The sequence below is a fragment of the Eublepharis macularius genome, chromosome 9 (assembly GCF_028583425.1).
Source record: "Eublepharis macularius isolate TG4126 chromosome 9, MPM_Emac_v1.0, whole genome shotgun sequence".
In the NCBI taxonomy this organism is placed as follows: domain Eukaryota; kingdom Metazoa; phylum Chordata; class Lepidosauria; order Squamata; family Eublepharidae; genus Eublepharis; species Eublepharis macularius.
Window position 1 is genome coordinate 104,002,590 of NC_072798.1, and position 20,813 is coordinate 104,023,402.

At 50.0% G+C, this 20,813-nt stretch overlaps 1 protein-coding gene across 2 annotated transcripts; it reads right to left on the reverse strand.

The window, feature by feature from the left end:
• Positions 1-4: 4 nt before the first annotated feature.
• Positions 5-19,650, reverse strand: TMEM243 (transmembrane protein 243). 2 transcript variants are annotated; one of them, XM_054988062.1, is made up of 5 exons: positions 19,583-19,650; positions 18,310-18,627; positions 3,598-3,648; positions 1,529-1,633; positions 5-466 (listed from the first exon to the last, which is right to left on the reverse strand). In XM_054988062.1, the coding sequence occupies exons 2-5, from the start codon at positions 18,493-18,495 to the stop codon at positions 344-346; spliced, it is 465 nt and encodes a 154-aa protein (XP_054844037.1). In that variant the 5' UTR covers positions 18,496-18,627; positions 19,583-19,650; the 3' UTR covers positions 5-343. The 2 variants fall into 2 exon arrangements, with proteins under 2 accessions (XP_054844037.1, XP_054844036.1); XM_054988061.1 differs by lacking the exon at positions 19,583-19,650 and adding an exon at positions 19,447-19,486.
• Between the last annotated feature and the right edge of the window lie 1,163 nt (positions 19,651-20,813).

Below are 20,813 nucleotides of genomic sequence, written 5' to 3' on the forward strand. Positions count from 1 at the left end.
CATCTTCTGTTTCAGTAGACTGAATTTTTATTTATACTGTAGTACAAACTTTTGAGTGCTGCCTTTTTTGTACAGTGTAATAAAATATGCGATTTTTTTTCCCAAAAGGAAAAAGCTTGTGCTGTTGTGAAAACGTGTGTGCAGCTGAAAAGTTTAAGTGCACTAGTAGCTCTTTTTAAAAAAGGAGGAAGCAAATGTCATTTCATATGGCAATAGGAAGGGCCTTTAAATATACATCTATAAGAAAACTTAAGTGGCCAGTGGAGGCTTGCCCCACTGGATCCTCCTCTTTGGGGAGTCGATCAGGCAGTCTCAACGCAGTCCATGCTGTGCCTTGTAACAGTCATTTACCCACTTCATGGAAGTAGAGGTTGGCACATATGCATAACATGATAATAGAAAACAAGACAAAGTAAATTAGATTCCTAAATTTAGGCTCCAAGTCTCCTTGTCGATACCAGTAGATCTGAAGAAAGAGAAAACGCGGCATTAGACTTCAAGGTGGCTCCGTGGAAGAGGACCTTCACGTGCTTCTAGAAGTGACAGAGGAGCCCCTGCCCCTTGACAGCCCCTTCCCCAATGCTCCCATTAGGTTCAAAGAGGCGGGGGGCTTGCACAGCCCACGTCTTTCAAACAGAGCCCCTCCTCCCCTGCTGCTGGCCGAGGAGGGACCAGGCAGACGCCAGAACTGTGAGCTGGACTTGCACCCCTTCTTCCCAGCACCCGTGCACCTCCCAGCCTATCTTGCAAAGATTTTCAATTGCCTAAGAAACGATCTGGATGAACGGGTATAAAAGACAAGGCAGACCCCACAGCAGAAGGAGGGTTTCGAACAGAAAGCTCCCATGGGAACGTGAACGGACACACTGCTCATTTTGTATTCAACGTGAGTACATTATCTCACTGAAAAGCACTGGGTGCTTCCCCCCCCGCCGCCCACCACTTCTCCAAACAAGCCCTAACCCCCTACACTTGAAAGATGATTGATTATGGGCGTGTGTGGATGCCAGCAAATCAACTAAATCTGAGCCTGACTCAGAGAGAACTATGTTTTCATAGGCAGTTCCTTCAATTCAGAAGGGAACCAACTACCAAGAAGAGAATGGCGACCTATCGCCATGTCTTTGGCCATCCATTCGCTTCTGCTCCCATCAGTCTCAAGGGGGATTTGCACAGAACCCTTTCCAAAAGTAAGCTGCTGATGTCCTTGTTCACTTACAGCTCTTTGCAATATTCTCTTAACTCGCCCCTCCCTCTAATCAGCATTTATTGAGACTAGCTGGATATTCTTTCCCAGCAGGACAACTCAAACTTCTATCATTAAGGCACTACCAATTCTAACAATAATTCTAAATTTAAAGCAGGCTTTACATGCTGCACTAGAAACTACAGTCCCTAGTCACGTAGGCTACTAAAAATGTAGATGCAAATCCTTCAGAATTCTGTCCCATGCTACCGAACATTATTTACCCCCTCTCCGTTTCAGCATGCCCTGTAGTCCCTTCGGCACAAGGGTTGCAATACTTACAAGAATGCCAGCTGAAACACTACACAAGGAGATGCAGAAAGCAAAAAAAATATTCAGTGGTTTTGGAGGTAGTTGTGGAAAGAAAAAAGCACTGATCAGTGTGACCTAGGGAAAAGAACACAAAGGTCGAGAAGCATTATTTTCATGCTTTCACAAGAGAAACAGTCCTCCCTGGACTCTCATAATGGGGGCTCAAGTCAGTACGACTCAGCCTCGTGTCACTATTTTGCACACACCTCGTCGCTTATGGTCAGGACAGGAGCTCTTGATTTCATCCAGAAGGATTCTCTCTTCACATATAGACAGGGGCACACATGAAGCTTCCTTATACAGAATCAGTCCCTTCGTCCATCAAGCTCAGTACTGTCTACTCAGACTGGCAGTGGCTCTCCAGGGTCGTGGGTGGCAGTCTTTTTAACTGGAGGTGCCAGGGACTGATCCTGGCATTTAAGAAGTGTGCAGCGCTTTCAAAAACTCAAAATAACATGAAAGGGGGAGACCCATGGATCATGCCTTTCCCGGGGTGCAATCTCTCTGAAACTTTGGGGGTCTTCAGAGGACAGTGAGGACCATGGCCCCTGCAAATTTGGTGGGTATTGGACATTGGGAAGGTCAGTTTGTAACCCCTTAAGTAGCTTCCAGCAGACAGTCCAGTTTTTGCCCCTGTGAAGAGAAAATGACATGAAAGGGGGAGACGCATGGACTCTCCTTTCCCCGGCTCAAGTTCAGCTAAGTCCCAAGGGGGCCGTTCTGGCTCCCACGAACCTCCAACTATGAACATGTTCGAGAACATGTCATGTCCGTCGATGATCGTGAATCCCTGTTTGTGGATGGCAGCGAACATAGTGTTCGGGTTTTTTCCTGTTTGTGCCCATCTCTAGTCGTGTCTTCGGTGCAGTCCCACATGGGAACGGTGCATGTGCAGGCCCGTTCCCATGTGGGCCTGCACAGAAGAACTCTTGAACAACAGTTACAAGTAGGTAAACCTTGTTTTACCAGGATTAGCTAGGTAAACTGATATTTGCCTGGGCTGCACCTCAGGAAACAATCAAAACATTTAGCGTCTGTCAAGGTCGTCCATTTGGTTCCTGGCTGTTCTCCAGCAGGGAGATCCAGGCCAGATAACTGCCAGCCATTTGTTGACGACAACCTCAGCAAGCAACTCAATATTCCTCCAGTTCAGAAACCTTTCTGTTGCAAGCTGCTGGCTAGCAGCCGCTGAAGAACATCTTACCTGAGTTTGTTCTCTTTGTTCACAGGAGCTTAAGGCCTGAGCAAGCCCAGAGGCGTGAGCCAAAGAGCTCTTGCCCTCTGCTGCTGCACCCCGTTAAGAGCCAGCTAGCAGAGAGAGCGGCAGATTGGCTCGGCACTCAAAAACTGCCTCTCCTCCCACCCCAGCAATTGGGGGGGGTTACGAATAAAGGTTACTATCTGAGGTGGGTGGTTTAAATGTGCAGTTGCTGGTGCATTTCCCCTTGGATGAAAACCCACAGCATTTGGGCCTCTTCAGATCCAGGAGGGGGACAGAAAATGGAAGAGGACACAATGCAAATTTCAAAATATATTAATGCTGGGGGGGGGGGAGTACTTCTCCCAGTTTTCTTAGCAATCTGTGGCTCGCTCAGGTGGGACTCAGTGAAACGGGGCGTATCGCCTGGCCCCTCCAGTCCTTTGCCAGCTGGAATCACCAGTGCTGCCGTTGCTGGGGCTCAGCAGAGCTCTGTCTTCATCATATGACTGGCAGCAGATTAGAGGCCTGGCAGAAGGAACTGCTTCTTCAACTAACCTAATCAAATTCAGTACCTCCAGGGGTAACAACCACCATTCGCTTTAACGGCTTACAAAAGGGAAGATCCGACCAATTCACAGAGCTGATACTAGCCATGATAACTAGCTGGAACCGCCAGGACACCTCAGAAGGCCAGATGCTAGAGGTGGGCCGAAGCCTTTCCGCTCGGCACGCAAGAGCACAGGTGAAGCCTTTTTTCGTCCAGCAGGCCCATTACTAGAACCCACAAGTCTTGGCAGACAAGAGACCGAAAGGAGATTTGTCAGTCTTGAATACTTACTATAAGCAGCAAGGATGTTACGCTGCCAACAGCTAAATTGATGATTCTGTCCTGGAAGGAGGAGGGAAAAACAACAACAGCATGAGCCTCAGCCTTCACATTCTGTGGTTTCTTACATCTATGCGCTTTTGTCTCTCTTCTTTTTAATAGTTTGTTTAAAATTCTTGATAAAAAAGACTATTTTTTAAAAAAAGGTGGCTGTAACCTTAAGATCCCCACCATTCTCCCTTTGTTGGAACTCGGGATGTCAGGCAGGATTTCCCACTATCAGGTGCTGACCAGACCCAGGCCTGCTGAGCCTCTACTAAGGTGGCTGTAGCATCCTGGGTGCCCACCAACAAAGCCCCGGCCTTCAAACCCTGAGGGCCTGCAACAATCCCGTTAATTCTGCTACTCTGCACAACGGCAGCCCTTGGAAGGAACTGCGCGGGACACATCCAGCCTCTCTCATGAGCCAACATGCCCGAGATCCAACTGCACCCTTTAAGGGGGAGCTCCAGACGCCTCCCTCTGCATGTGAAATCTCTGCAAGCCGGATGGGGAAGCTCACAGCATTTCAAGCTGCACAGGGTTCATATGTGAACACGTGACGCTGCCTGCGACTGAATCAGACACTTGGTCTATCAAGGCCAGTACTGTCTACTCCGACTGGCAGCCGCTCTCCAGAATTGTTTACAGGATATATCACCTATTGCCTGGGACCTTCTCCACACCAAGCACGTGCGCTGCCTTTGAACCCTGGCCCCTTCCCCTAAAAACAAGTGCCGATAAAGGGGTTAGTCGTACTGAGGAAACCACAGCCTCCTTTCGGATCACCCGCAGTGCCAAGAGCTACAAGGCAGCTGCTGAGCTCACAGTCGGGAAGCCCCCACACAGCAGGGGCTGGTGGTACGACAAGAGGCCTCCATGCTGGAAAAGGACTATGGAGGAGTGGTGCCTCAGAGGCAGAGTATCTGCTTAGCTTGCAGAAGGTCCCAAGTTCAATCCCTGTCAGCTCCCGTTAAAAGGACTGGGTAGGAGGTTATGAGAAAGACCCCTGCTCAAGAAGACCCTGGAGAGCCACGACCGATCAGAGTACACACCCCTGCCTAGGATGGGCCAGGGGTCTGCTTCAGCTGCTTCATGTGCCCTTGGGCCACTCTTGGTGGCCACTGTTTCTTAACATCCGGTACCCATGGGAGTGCCACCTAAGCCATGCCCAGTTCGGACCACAAACAACTACTCACCAGGAATACCTGTCTTTTTTCCCTGGATCCCTAGTTTACCACACTGGGACTGCTGTAAGAAACAGTTTTTATAGAGGCTCACCCAAGCACATGACACTTGACAGAGCAAAAACCAACAATGGATCTCTGTCCTCCAAAATATCCAAGAGAAGACTCTGAATCTAGATAATAATCTTTCCGGTCTTGCCAAAAGTGCCCTAGGGCCTTACACAGCCCTAACACCCATCCATCCATTTATTTACTGGGCTTCTATCCCGCCCTCCCCGCAAGCGGGCTCAAAGCGGGTTACAGCAATAAAAGCAAAAAATTTACAATAAAATCACAACATTGCTGTAAAAATACCACCCCTCAAATACTTCCTCCACTCCCCCCAACAGAAAGCTGTCTTTTTTACTCAGTCACCCATAACTCAGGGGTGCTTTAGGCTCATCCTGCACTGGGCAGGGGGGTTGGACTAGAAGGTCTGCACAGCCCCTTCCCACTCTGGGATTCTGTGAATAGGGTTTACTGGCAGCTTATCCCAGAGAGAGTTTAAAAATACACTGGACAAGAGGAGGTGGCTTAGCGGATCAGGCAGGGGCGGGGGGGGGGGGGAATAGGCTAGATTGCTTCTTTGGCTACGAATCGGCTTTGAGGCCAAATGCATTAAGAAGTCAAGTGCCAAGCCGAAGAAGTTCTCAGGAAGAAGAATCACAGGTAACTAGAAAGAGAATCAAGCAGGGATGGTGTGCAAGAGGGCTGCCTGCTGCCACGCTAAGGGTCTTTGTTTGGTATTGCTGGGCGGTCGCATGCCCCTCCCCGTCCAGGGCCTACCTGCCAGTGAAGCACACCTTCCCCTCCTCCCCCATCCCTGAGGTGTTGAAACTGTAAAGAAGCACAAGCAACTCTGGGTTACTGTAGTTAAGAGTGTCAGCAGGATCCCCACGCCTCGTGCCAAGAGAAGATCTATCCCCCAACTTCCACTATCATGCAAATTATATAATTTTTTAAAATCACCAATATCTTCATTTCCAGCCAGTCTCTCTCACTGAGACTCAGGGCAGATTACAAAATATGGCATTTGCCTAAGTTGCTCTGCTTTCCCTAATCAAAGCACGCCGAAGTCCCTGTACTCCCTCAGCCCCCCCCCCCGCCCGCATCACATACCCTGAAGCTTCTAAAATTTAGCCAGACAGCGCTCACATTCGTCACCCTTACGGGGCTACAAATGTACTTGTTAGAAGAAGACAAGATATAAAGCTAGAATGCCCAGGAAACTGACCTCTATATTCAAAGCAATTTTCTGTGCCTTCATGACGGTGTGATCACAGGGAAGTTATTTCCAAGGCTGCCATCTCCCACACATTTGAATCCCTTGACTCATAAACTTCTAGAAGTAAACAAGTGAATTACCCCGCCCCTTTGTATACTTCGTTTTTGCCCCACCTTTCTCCCCAATGGGCAATCAAAGGAGCTTACACCATCCCCCCATTTTATCCTCACAACAACCCTGTGAGGTAGGTTAGGCTGAGAGGGTGTGACCAGCCCAAAGGTCACCCAGAAAGCTTCTGGGGCAGAGTGGATCTCCTAGTCCACCTGCTGTACCACACCGTCTCTCTTGGTCAAAGTATCATACACAAATCAATGCCCTAGCTCGTATTTCCAATGTGATTTTATAACAGGAACAACAACATGCTCAGTTGGCTTTGAAACTGAGGTTCACAAATTCATCACCACAGTGGAACTGAAAAGCTGGATTTTCACTCTGTATCGCCTCAGGGTCAGCCTTGGTTAGTAGCTGGATGGGAGACCTCCAGCGAAGACCAGGGCTGCAGAGGCCGGCAATGGCAAAGCACCTCTGATAGTCTCTTGCCATGAAAGCCCCACCAGGGGTTGCCATAAGTCAGCTATGACTTGAGGGCACTCCCCACCACCACACCACACAAAGTACAAAGTGCTACCCACAAGCAAGCTTCCATTGGCCAGTACCAGTACCGTGTACAAAAGTTCCCTGGTGCATTCAATGCAGAGCACACACACACACACACACACCCCTCTGCCAATATTCATATTTAGTAGCTGTACCTGCGTCATGATGAGTGTAAAAAGAGCATAGCAGCTACAAGGCACAGCTGTCCGTCAGGAAATCTCCCGTTCAAATCCCACACACATTATGTGGCCGTGGACCAGCTGCAATTCCCTTAGCACGGAAGTAAAATAGCACGTTTGCCTCTCCTTGTTTACCACGGACAGTTCTTAATTTCTGATCCCTTTCACCGATAAATCATTGTCCCTGTTTTTACTTGGGGGGAGGCCTTTTTAACATTTGCTAGTACATTCTTCAGGTTCAACTAGCACCTAAGAGGTAAACACATATGGAAGTGATGCGCATTGCCTCTACAACATACGCATGAACGCTAAGGCACTTTGCAAGACCCAGCCCGCCTTTTCCCCAGAGAAGCTGAAGTGCGGCTGCAGAAGCTGAGCTTGCTTGTGGGGAAATCGGATATATAAGGAAGTATTTTGAACCGTGAAGCCCAACAGAAGCAAACAAGCCTTGTGCTTGGGGCTGGGGACTGCTTGGTTCTGTTCTGTGGCGTTCCCCCACTGGCTGAATCTGGTCCCTGGCTGCTGTGAATAACACTGGTGCTGTCGGGCTAAGCTGCAACCGTGTCCCTTGCTTCAGTTTGGTTTGGGTGGAATGGGTGTGACATTGATCCCCTTGCTTCACTTTGGTCCGGGGGCTGGGGGGATTCCATTCCTTTCAGTTTGCTTCTGTTGGGCTTTCTCTGGGATGAGCTCAGCTTGCATTTGGGAGTGTGCCCTGGCCATGGCAGTCTTGTCCCCGTGGGTTTCTGCAGTGGGAGTCAGCTTCGACTTTTCCCCACAGGAAACAATAGATTGTTTGGAGCATCTTAAAACTGACCCCTGGGGTCCAATCTTCCTAAATCTTGGGAGGGGGGTCTTTAGAGGACAGTCAGGAATAGATCCCCCTTCAAATCTGGAGAATTCTGCTTGAAAAATGCCACCCCCACCCCCCTGGATAGCCCCCCCCGATACTTTTGCCCATAGGAGATAATGGGGAGTGGCTGGGGACCCCTTTGGGGAGGGCTCAAATTAGCCCCCAGGACCCAGTCTTTATGGACCTGGAGAGTCTTCAGAGGACAGTAAGTTTCCAGCAAATCTGGCGAAATTTGGTTGGAAAATGCGCCCCCCCCCCCCGCCAGTCCACCGGATATCCCCTGGATTGAGTTTCCCATAGAAAACAAAGGCCAACTTTTACCGAATTTCTGCTATATTCCTGAGCTGAACTAGAGAATTAATTTGATATTCAGGGAATACTGATTCTTTTCCCTCTGGATCAGTATTCCCAGTTCAGATTTACCAAATACTGTCTGGGTGCACATCCCTTCTGAAGGCCCCCCCATACTCACTTCCGTTTTCCTGTTTCTCTCTCCCGTTTCCCTCGATATTCGAAATCTGAACACAAGATCACATCATCACCACACCAGGATAAAAAAACCCATTTTTTTTTCAAATTAGGCCTTGTGCTGCTTATGAAAGGCATGGAGGAAAAGGGACAGGCCATGCCACTCAAGAGAGCCAGATCCACACCAGTCAGCCACCGGCTGCCGCTGTGACTTCCCCCAGATGCCCTGCTGTGCGTATCCCTGCCATCTAAAGTACAGTGGTCTATGATGCTGCAGAGCGACACCTGAACCCCCTCCTCAGAGAAGCCCCCCAAAGTAGGGAAGCCCCCTCTGCTTCCATGAATCCTCTGAATCCCTCCAAGTGGATCCTTGGAGGGATTCAGACGTAAGGCAGAGGTGACGGTCAACCTCCACATTTGTCTGTGCTTTACGCTCTTTGCCATCTTATGTCTTTTTTAAATTCCTAGACTTTACCCAACTGTGAACCGCTTGGCAGAATTCTTTTACTCCAACAAATGCACATGGTGAAAATCACTCTGATCTTGGCAGCACGGAGCCCACATCTATCGCCACCATTTATAGATCTTTATGTTATTTTAAAAGGTGTCAGGTGCAGGTCATAAAGCAAGCTTCCATACCACCGGCTGTTATCTCACGCACGACGACGGCTCCCGGTGCAGGAATTTCACACATTCTGCTGAAAGTCATCAAAAATTCAGCGTTCAAGAAATGTACATTGACACATTAACTGGTAAAATGCACTCAAACATTTCAGTCAGCTGGTAAAAGGAAAAACTCTACATTATGTGGTAAGGAACACCGCTGGTTATTTTAAAAAGTGGATTCAGGAGAACCTTCACCTTTCCTTTGACCCAAATCACACACACAATATTAGGGAAGTACAAGTGGGGACCCGTACAGTCACACAGGGGGCATCTCATTTTCCCCTCCCCCCATGTCCTCTCCTCTTCCCTGCTCCCCACAGCCTTTCCCCCTTTTCCTGCTTCCTTCTCTCCTCCCACCTACCTTTGTCTGCCACCCCCCACCTCACCTTTTCCCTCTTCCATCCCAGGCAGCCTCTCCCTTATGGCCCAGATGCATGGTGGGAGCGCTTCACTTTTCCTTGCCTCCCCTTCGCCACACTATTCTTGTTTCCTCCTCCTGGCAGCCTCCATAGGCTCACCTTTCCCTATGTCCTTTGCTCCTTCAAACCCACTAAACAACTTACCTTCTATCTACCCCCCCATCTTCCTCTATATTTCTTAATTTACTTCATTTATATACCGTCTTTCTCCACAATCAGAACCCAAAGCACCTTACAGCACTCTCCTTGCCTCTGTATTATCCTCACAACAACCCTAAGAGGTAGGTTAGGATCAGAAAGTGTGATTGCATCAAAGCCACCCAGTGAGCTTCCACAGCAGAGCGGTGATTCAAACCTGGGTCTCCCAGATATTACTATGAATCTAACCACTACACCACACTAGCTTTTGGGGGGAGGTCACTGTTGAACAGCAGCAAGCAGCCAGGACTAGGTGAGTCATGCAAGTCATTGTGGAATCAAGTTGTCCAGTGGTTGCTTCTGGGCTTGGCCCTAATGAACCCTGTCTCCACCTGCCTTTTACTGACAGAAAACAAGCCTGGCGTACTGGCTAAACTGTTATGGTTGCGTAGCCACTGAGGGCATCTGGTAAAAGCTGCAAGAGCACTTTTTATCCATTGGGGTTTTTCTGTCTTACCCATTCATGGCTCCAATCTCTTCATTTAAGTATCATCAGATCAGGGCCACTTGGCTATTAGTATATAAGATGCAACTAGAACTCCATGGGAGGGAAATTGGCTGGTTATTAGCTGGAGCAGAAAAATGTCCCATTGAGAAAGGGTTGGCAGCCTTCCCCGGATTCCTGCACTCAAAGTTGTGCCCTTCCAAAGCAGCATTTTATCTCTAATATCAACCACTGAGACTCCCTTAAGTGTACTTGCACTTAATGTGCAATTTTCCCTGAGGGAGAAAATGTTTCAATGCTCTCTTTAAAAAAACGTTTATATGTAGAACACTGGAACTTAAGGGAAAGAGGTTTGTGATCAGCCCTCCCTTTACTGCGCTAGTTTTCTGCTTGCTGGGAGGATTTTTTACTAAACACAGAGGAACACTTCAAAAAAGTACCCCTCCCCCACCTGCAGTTTAAGTGGTACAGTCATTGCCGCTGTCACCACCGCCCCTCATTCTGCTGCATGTATAAATCTGGCCAGCAAGCCACATGCTAGATTGTATGTATGCAACATTTCCCAGCAATCATTTAAAAAAAAAATGCTCCCCAAAGGGTCGTAGGTGAGTGTGGAATCTCAGCTTGATACCTTTCAACAAGGTTCTCCATTCTGCCTAAAAAACTAGTTCAAAGGACTTTTTAAAAAAATCTGATGAAATCTCAAAAGCCAGGAAGGAGGAGGTTCAGCCCTCTAACTTACAGTAGTGAGCAAGGAATCCGATGAGAGATAGAAAGCCTCTGTTCTCTCCATATCTAGCAGAGGAATGGGGGGCGGGGGTAACTTAGTGACCGATGAATCACTGAAGGATTTATGGGGGACGTTCATTGCTGGTTTTATTGTTCTATATTGTATTACAGTCAAATTTAAAATTGGTCTCTTTGAATAGATGCATAAAAGATGAGGTATAGCTCTACAGGTACGCAAAATAAACAAAAATACTTTACTAATAAAAGTCACAGAATTGGGATTTTCTTGGCACAGTGCACCCAGACTAGAATGACTTCCTCTTGCAGTATTTTGCAATTCCACAAAGAGAGACTGTGAAGCTTCACCATGTGAGCATGCAGTAGAACTGGTTCGCAGTCTTCCCTTGTTACCACCCTCTCCTTGCTTCCCTTCTAAATTTAAGCTCCTTGGGGCCAGAATCTCAGCTTTTTCTTATATCACAACAGAAAATGTGATGCACAGAATATATCAACCATGCAAATGAATGTACCTTATTTGGGAAGCTACAAACCAGGATTGCGCTAGGGCAGGCTATTATATTTATCACATCCTGCTTATCGCACAGTGTGTTGGGATGTGGGGACGCTGCCCCTGACTGGCAGGAACTATGGACCCGAACAACTGGCCAGCACAACACTTGTCTCTTCTAAAGGCTTGCCAGCCCAGTGTGGGCAGGGGAAGAACTGACTTCTACCAGGCCAGGACAGGCGCTCAGGGTGGCCTCTTCTAGCGGCTTCTCTATCAAAAGGGCAGGGAATCAAAAGCAGCCTGTGAGGTTCTCCGAGTCCAAGCTCAGAGGATCCATGGAGCAGAAGGAGGCCATGATCCTCAGAGAGACAGAGACACCCTCCTGTCACTCAGCGGCTACTGAAAGTGGCCTTCGCAGAACAACTGACACACACAGGGCTTTTTTTCAGGGGGAACGTGGGGGAACGGAGTTCCGGAACCTCTTGAAAAAGGTCACATGGCTGGTGGCCCCGCCCCCTGATCTCCAGACAGAGGGGAGTTGAGATTGCCCTCCGCGCCGCCAAGCGGCGCGTAGGGCAAGCTCAACTCCCCTCTGTCTGGAGATCAGGGGGCGGGGCCACCAGCCATGTGACCATTTTCTCTGAGGGCAACCCACTGAGTTCCACCACCTCTTTCCACCCCAGAAGCCCTGGACACACACATTAGCCCCTCCTGCTGGCACTACATCACTGATCAGTTGATGAAGACGAAAGCACCAACACCACTTAACAACTTTCATTTCAAATACAATCCTTTTCAATTGTGTGATTGACCCATCACTGCAGGGCAGCCTGGAAATGCCGGCTTGCATGAATATCTGGAATGGACCACTCACATATGTGAGTCTGTGCTCGATAATGCACACACAAAAAATGGCCACCATAAGGTAAGCGGCCCACACAGGTGTGCATGCATGAGGGAATCAGCTCTAACAGCCATGCAGCAGAATGGTGATTTGCAGGTAGGAATCAGGGGAAAAAGCGTTGAGCGGCAGGCCTCCAACTGATTCTAATCAACATAGAGTAACTCAGCCACAGTGAAAGGTAAACAGCCCTTTTGCCGCACAGTGTAACAATGACCAGAATTCAGGAAGAGGCACAAGAGAGTATCACGCTTTCCACTGCTGTCTGAACAACAAGCAAAAGAGCAGAAGTTTGTGCAGCCTTGGCATTCCTGGACAACAGAAAAGAGGGCATTGGCATTCTCACACTCCCCAAATGCTTGCCAGTTGCCAGCACAAGATCCAAAAGAGGTTCCAAGGAAGGGTATCATAAGTTTATAACTCAAACCTACATACCACAGTCAGCGCAACAATTGACTCTCATGTTTATGATTCACCAAGGAACCCCTACGCACTTTAAAAGAAGACTACAAAACGATGGACAGACAGGCAGAGTCTGCACTCATCACTAAGGTCATTACGGGATTGGAGAAAAGGGTCCAGCAGACAGGAATCTGAAGTGGGGTGTTCTATGGATAGGGCGGGGTGGGGGAGGCACACATACCAGTCACACAGCAGCGAGGCTGAGGTTCCCACCCCAGAAACCGGGCTTCTTTAGCAGTGGCCGCCCTCACCTGGGGAACTGGCCATCCCCACATGTATTATCATGCACCACCTACCACCCTACTTTCTTTTAGATGCCAGGCCAAACTCTTTCTTTTTTACCCGGGCTTTTAATTAGGGGCTTGATCTTTTAACACTGTGTTTCTAGTCAGTTTTTAGCCTGAGAAATGTTTTATTCAACTCCTACAATGCTCCATGTTTTATGTCACTCTGTGCTCCAGCTGGGTTTTTAGAGCTTTATTAACTGTTAAAAACTTTAACAGCATTTTATATTTTTATTACATTCAGCTTGGCAAGCTGTTTCAAGCAAGGCCACTGGAAAGGCGGCTTAAAGATTTTCTAAATAATTTTCTGTACCTTTTCATTTTTTTTAAAAAAAACTGCTGTATTATGTTTAAAGTTCTTTTTAGGAAATAGTTAAAGAGAATTTTAAAAACATCACCACATAGAGTTTTGAAAAATAAACACAAGGGGACAAGCTGGCAGAAAAGGATGGGGAGAAAGAGAGAGAAGACTGACATGAGAGCCAGCGTTTCCGAGCATCCATCTTGGTCACTGCACATGTGAAGCTCCGCGCCCCCCATCCCCCAATGCAGCTGAAGGCCACCCCATTAGTGCTCGTGGTTTGGGGGCATACACACACCCTGTTTTGCCATAACATGAAGTTATGGAGGAGGGCCCCAGGGCAACGCTCATCTTTCGCCTAACAACGGCTTGCTTCTTCAATGGGAGGCTGCACATACGGAAAAGCCAAGTAGAAGAAACTTCAGAGTTTGTCACCTCTTTGACTGCAGAACGATTACTTGTCATGTGTGCCATGATTTAAGACAGCCAACTTGATGTGTGCTTTGGAGCTTTTAACTGCTGCAATGAGATAGCCCAAATCTCTCACAGTTATAGGACATACTCACCGGCAGGCCTAAAGAGAGCTGAGACATTTGATGAGTAGTGTGTGTGAGAGTAAGGGGATCCATTTTAAATAGCAAAAGAGATCTAGATGAGATGAAAAGAGCCATATTTACAAAAGCCATCATTCCTTAGATAACACAAGGTACAAGGAGTTGTTCACTGCTCCAAGTATGCTTCCCTGACTTCCTCACAACACTCAACAAAATACTCTTCCCAACAAAATACTGTATGCATCAGAATTTCCTGCTTAGAAGATCAGCATACCTCTAAGTAGGGCTGTTTTCACACTGCTTACCGGCCACGGAACATCGCACCGAGCTCCCGGAATGACAACGTCTTCCCGGTGTAATTTCGCACAAGAACTGCTCGGCGCCATGTTCCTTGGCCGGGAAGCAGTGTGAAAACGGCCTGGGTTTCTGGACTGTATCACTTCAGAGGGCAAAGTCGGAGTGGTCCATGTGGGTTTAATGCTCCCTCATAAAAACGAGTCCATCTGATAGGGGGCTATATTAACCACATCTCTCTTTAATGGACCAATTTAGTACATTGATTTATTAATATGGGGGAGAATTCAAATAAGTATTCCCCCCACCTGTAATCTGAAATCCAGAAAGCCACAATCTTAATCCAGCTAAAGGGTAGGCTCCTTCCACAAGGTCACTGGCTTCTCACGTTAGCCATGTGGCACAGGAAGGAGCTACAATACAGCAGACCTCATATCTACACAACATGAGAGACCAGGGGGTGTCATGGTGGTCAGGCACACCCTTTTTGTATCAGGGCATTTCACTTCCCAACACTGTGTGGAACATGCCAGTGTTTCAGTGACTGGCTGCTACAGGGGTGGAGCCATTTTATGATGGCACCCACTCTCAAAATTCCAGAAGCTCAGGGAACGGGAGCCCTGCTCTAACCACTACACCACATTGGCGTCAGACATATACTGTGGACCCACAGTTGCCTTTAAGTGCTTAATTGGTTTCTTTTGGCATGATACTCTCCTAAAACACAGCTTGTTTTGATTATTGGAGAAAGAAGCTACCAAAGAGAGTGAGCCAGTGTGATGTTAGTAGTTAGACTTTCAGACTAGAATCTGAGAGAGCCAGGTTTGAATTCCCACTCTGCCATGGAAGCTTCCTGGGTGACTTTGGCCCAGCCAGACTCTCTCAACCTGACCTACTTCACAGGTTTTTGTGACAATAAAATGGAGAAGAGATCAATGTTAGCTGCATTGGGTTAACACTGAGGAGAAAAGTAGGGCATAAATGAGGTAAATAAAATAAACTTCAAAATAGGCAAGGCATCCAGTAAACATGGTTGCTTTTCATGCCACGTTTGAGGGGAAACAAAAAAATGTGCTCCTGAAAACTTGGGCCCCACATATTAAAGAGAGGAAGAAGAATTTCTGCAAAAGAGATTCCTTCATACAACAAGTGGTAGTGACGTTGTTGTAATTGTAAGCTGCCTCAAGGAGAACTTTGAAGAGGCGGCACAGAAATTGCCTAAATAAAGTTTGACAACTGACTGAAATTAAAGTTTTCCTCAGCACTCTGAACCCCACTCAAGCAACAGTGGCTGTTTTCACATGGAACATTGCGCCAAGCTCCTGGAACGACAGCGTCTTCCTGGCGCGATTTCACGCCAAGAACTAGTGAGCCGTGGCTCATGAAAGCTCATACCCTACCACAAATTTTGTTAGACTTATAGGTGCTACTGTTAGACTTATAAGTGCTCTTGCTCTTTTCTACTGTAACAAGATATGCATTTCCAAATCAGCGTTTTTTTTGTCAGGATCGCACCCTAAACAGTGTGGCTCCCTTTCCTGTCTGATATAAGATGATATTTAGCACATTGAAGTCAACAAAGATCACCAATTTAATAGCCTGCAACAGAAACCTATTAAAGGACCTTTTATGGGTTGAATGAGGATTCCTGACTTCTTCCCCGTTTCAAAAAGTAAACCATAAGGTGATCTAAAAACACCGTCGTTGTTCCCACCATTCGTAAGGCCCAAAGTGTGGCTGGTGGGGTGTGGGGAGAAAGGCACGCTCTACCGGGCCCCAGGGTTCCTGAGGGGGCTGGGCTGGGCTGCAAGCCTGTAACACGATATCATTTATTTATGACATTTCAGGAATAAATGCCGACTATTTCCTTTCATAAAGTTGTATATATGGTATGATGGGACTGGGGAGCATGTTTGTGCCCAGAGAAATTATGCTTGGATCCTGATCACTAGGCACTGTGCAGCAATAAAACATGCGATGTAGCATCCATAGGTTAAAAATTACCCATGGATGCTACAGCTACTCTCACGTTTCTCTGTATGAATATCAGTTGACGAGTATGCACGCACACAGGTCAAGTGAATGTCTGAATGGGGCTTTTCATGGCATGTTTGTACTGAGGGAATCGGCACCCAGAAAAACCCTTGCTTTGCAGCCCTGTGGCCTCTGCAGCTTGTTGACAGAGATTTGCTTCTGGGATCACACAACACTCCTAGCATTAGCTGGGATGTGCTCCCAAAATCTCACACTGCAGCATCTCCTGTGATGTCACAAGAGATGCTGAGGACACAACGTGAAACAGAACACTCCTCTCTGACCTATTCTGGGACATCCCCGCTGTTTTCCAGGGTTCTCAAACCCAGTTCAAGGTGCTGGTTCCAATCTACCAAGCCTTGGCTCTGCTACCTCAGGAAACACCACCTTTCATACAAACCCCTTCAGCCATGGAAATGATTGACCAAGACCCTTCTTTTGGAGACAAAGCTAGAAGCAGGGCCTTTTCTGCTACAGGCCACAGTTATGGAACTCCCTGCCTCTGGAAATGCAATCAGTTGCCTCCCTCTTGGCTTTCCAAAGCAAAGGGGAAACTTCTGGTCGAGCATGCCTTTGCTAAGGAATGGGATTTCATTTTGCCATGCTATTTTGCGAGTTATTTATTACATGAGTTTTTAAATCTCATTTATTTTGTTGGCCAGTTTCTGCAAGCCACTCTGAATTATTTTTATCCAAAATATGTAAACCTTTAAGAAAAGGTTGGCCTGTTTCAACTGTCGGCTGCGTTGGGTTCAAATGTAAAAAGGCAGGATAATGATGTGTTTTAAATGCATACAAGTTTTGCCAACAGGTTCAGCGAACAGCTATTGTTTCTTACTACAAGCATTAGACAACCTAATGCCTGTGTTTTGCACGAAACACGGTGAACTCTGTTTTTAGACCCAAATGTGAATTTTGGACACAACCCACCTCCCTCTGGCTCAGATAATTCCCCAAAACTTTGCATACCTTCCAGTACCAGGAGTGATTCCGCACACGTAGGATAATGCACTTCCAATCCTCGTTATAGATCATCTGGAATGGATTTTTTCATGTGCGGAACAAAAAATCCACCTCAAACGATCGATAAAGTACATTGAAAGTGCATTATCCAACATGTGCAGAATCACTCACCAGCTATGTGCTGAAGTTGCTGCAAGAAGTTATCAGCCAGCCCCATAAACCACCAAGAAAGCAGCCTAACTCTACCCACCACTGGCCTATGCAGCTCCATTCCTTGTGCCAGACAAATCGAATCTGTGCTAACTTGCTTTTTGTAGAATGAGTGCACAATGAACTGTGTGACTGACGAGAAACATTATGCAATTAATATTAGATCAAGTGTGAAAGCGCTGTCTAGTGGCTAAAGTCATTCAGAATTTCCAATAATGTCGCTCTCTTCATGAGACCAGAGTGCGGCAAAGTCCAACCTCCCAGAAACGAGCCTCTGAAATAATCCTTCTAAACACGAGGGAATTTCAAGGTAAGCCTGTTACAGCAAATACTTGACCAAACCACTGTTAGACAAAGACCTGTTTATCAGAAAAGCCCAGAAGAGAGCAAGAGTTTTAACCCGGTGTGCTAGCGACAGGTCACTGAATAGGCCTTGTCAAGGTTTTTGTTCTGGGAAAAGAGGTTGTGGCACTCAGTGGGTTGCCCTCGGAGAAAATGGTCACATGGGCTGGTGGCCGTGCCCCCTGATCTCCAGACAGAGGGCAGTTGAGATTGCCCTCCGTGCCGCTGAGTGGCGCGGAGGGCAATCTAAACTCCCCTCTGTCTGGAGATCAGGGGGCGGGGCCACCGGCCATGTGACCATTTTCAAGAGGTTCCGGAACTCCGTTCCCCAGCGTTCCTGCTGAAAAAAAGCCCTGGGCCTTGTACATGTTACCCAATTGTACCATGCCATTAAATGGAAGACCCTTACACACACCACCCATGTGGTGGACCTGAAAAGCCACTGAAACAATTGCAAACCCTGCCAGCGATCTTGCCTTCTTCACATTGACAAGTCTCCTGTTCCTTGGGGCAACCATCTCTCTCTCTCTTTTTTTGAGATACATCCCAGCATTCCTTGCATAGGATACAAGGTGCAGCTTTCCAACCACATCCACCCACGCTTGAACTGAGCAGCCGCTGGCACTCCTTGCAATGCTGGAAGGGCTCCTGGAGCATCTTTGGAGTCCCACAGCACGGAGCAGCACATTGTCTCAGGCCAGCCCTACCAACCAACCCCATTCCAGGAGGACACAAAGAGGTGCAAGCCAGGAAGGATCTCACTTTACCCGTGGCGACGTCTCTCCAAAAAGAGGCCTGTTATCTACCCCTCTGGTCCCATAGGTCCGGGTGGTAAAGTCCTCCATCACTTCTCGGGCCCCGTTTGTGCTGCTCACTCCCACATAGGCGGATTCTCTCAACACAGAGCCATCCCTTATTTCAGAGAGGCCTGGAGCCCATGGCGAATGGCGCATCAGGCGGAGAGAAGCGTCACTCTACAGCAAATGCATCACTCCGGTGGCGCTGGGCTACACGCAAGTTGCAGATCAGAGTCAGGGATCCTAGCCTCCCCTCCGAGACTTTGCGTTCTTCCGCATCCTTAGAAGCTAAAAAGAGAGAGAAAAACCCCTAAGGTCCAGATGTTTCCAACTGGTTTACATTTCTAGGCAGCTCCATGCTGGGCCCTGAGGAAAGTGGCGCCTTCCAAGATCACGCCACCCCGGGGTGCCAGCTCCCTTGCTGCTTCCCCCCCCCCTCCTGCGAAGTCTTCGTTTCCCTTTGCCTGCTGTGGCCAACTAAAGGCGCCTTTCTCTGGGGGGCTCCCTCGGCGCCGCCCGCGAAAGGGGCAAAGCCAGGCCGGCCGGCGGGGCAGCTGCTCCGGGCACGCCTGCCGCTCGACGCTGCCTCGGGGGTAAATCCGCAGGGCGAGTCCTGCGACTCGAGGGCAAGCGGGGAGCCTTCGCTCGCAGTGGCCCGGAACGCGGCGGAGCTCACTCCCGAGAAGGCGGGCGGGCAGGCGGGCTCTCCCGGGTCTCGTCCCTTCGCAGCGGGGCTCGGATGCAGCCCACAGCCGGAGGGGCCGGCGACGAGCAAGCCGTCCTCGCAGCTCCCGCCCTGCAAAGCGGCGCCGGGGCTTTACACCGAAGAAGCGCCGCCAACTCTTCGGCCGGGGGCCGGACCCCGACACTACCCCAGGCGGCCGCTGGCCCCGGAGCAGCCCTGCCGGGGAGCCGCGCCGCCGGCCTCCTGCCAAGGCTCGAGCGCGCCGTCGGAGGCAGGCAGGCAGGCAGGGAGGCAGGGAGGCAGGGAGGCGGAGGGACGCAGGGCGGCCTCCCCGGCCCCGCAGGTGCAGCCCCGGCCTCCCGCCCCAGGGGCGACGGGCGGCCCTCGAGCGCAGGGTCCCCCCGCCCGGCCCACCGCCTCACCTCCGCCCGGCGCCGCGCTCCCGCTGGCCGAGCCGCCGGCTGCCCTCCCCGCCCGGCGCAAGCCGACCTTCCCCGGCTCGGCGGCCTCCCTCGCCGCTCATTGGCCCGCCTGGCCCAATCGCCGACCGGAGAGTACCTGGCTGCGCCGCGCCTCGCCTCGCCCGCCGGGCGCGCCTCCTTCCGCAGGGGGTCGAGCCAAGCAGCCGGGCCGGCCGGCAGGGCCGGGGGAGAAGCGCCGCCGGCGCCCTTTCCAGAGGGGAGCCTCCCCAGCACGGGGCAGTCTACCCCTCGGGCGCCGCGCCGCGCCCCGCCCGCCCCCGAGCCAGGGGAGCGCCGCGGCTGCGCTGCAGGGCGCGCCGGTTCCTGGGCAGGGCAGGCAGGGCCGGGCCTCCCCTCCCTCCCTCCCTGCCTCCCTTCCGGGCCGCGGCGCTGCAGTGCTTGGCTTGGCTCGGGGCCAGCCGGCGGCGGCGGCGCGGGCCGAGAGGAGGCGGGCGTGCCTCGCTGCGGCGGCGCGCGGGGGGCGCAATCCCTCCAGCCGGCGGCCCCCGGGGGGAAGGGGGGGGGCTCCGCTGCCTGACCCCTGCCGGGACTGCGCGTTCCCAGCGGCGCCGTTCACGTGAGCGTCTTGGCCACGGCCAGTGTCGTCTAGTGGTTAGAGCGCCAGAGTGGGGCTTGGAGCGAGCCCGGTTCGCATCTCCTTTGTGCCCCGGTCCAGCTTAAGCTTCCTGCTGAGGATGAAACAGGGGAGGAGAAGCAGCTCTGAGTCTTGGGAGAAAGGCCGGCATTAAAGGAAGGAAGGAAGGAAATAAATAAGGCGAGCGGGTGGCCTGGTATGGCCGCTCTTGCCTGATCTCAGACGCGAGGTAGGGTTGGTATGGACCTCCCAGGAAGACCCTGCAGAGGAAGGCCCCGGCGAACCACCTCTGCGCCTCACTTCCTCGAAAGCCCCTTGCTGGTGTCGCCGCAAGTCGATTGTGGCTTGACGGCACACAAATAAATAAGAGTTTGGTTCTGCTTCCTTACTCTGTGTGGCTACTACAGAGCCAAAACGAAAGCAAACCCTAAGGAATGAGGCCTTTTATGTATTACTACATTTGTCTCCTGCCTTTCTCCCCAGTGGAACCCAAAGAAGTTTGCAGCGGCATTCTTCTGTCTTCAGTTTTACACCCTGTGAAGGGTGCCTGGCCCCCGGCCTGGCAGAGTGAGGCTTTGAATCTGGGCTTCCCTCTCCAGCCCTCTCACCACTACAGCAGCAGACAGGCTCTCGATGAACCCTTCAATCCTCGGCGGAGTTCCTCCATCCTAAGCCCAGTGGATGCAGTGGAGTTTAGAGTGGAGTGATCCCGGCTTCAAGAAGTCAGTGCGCC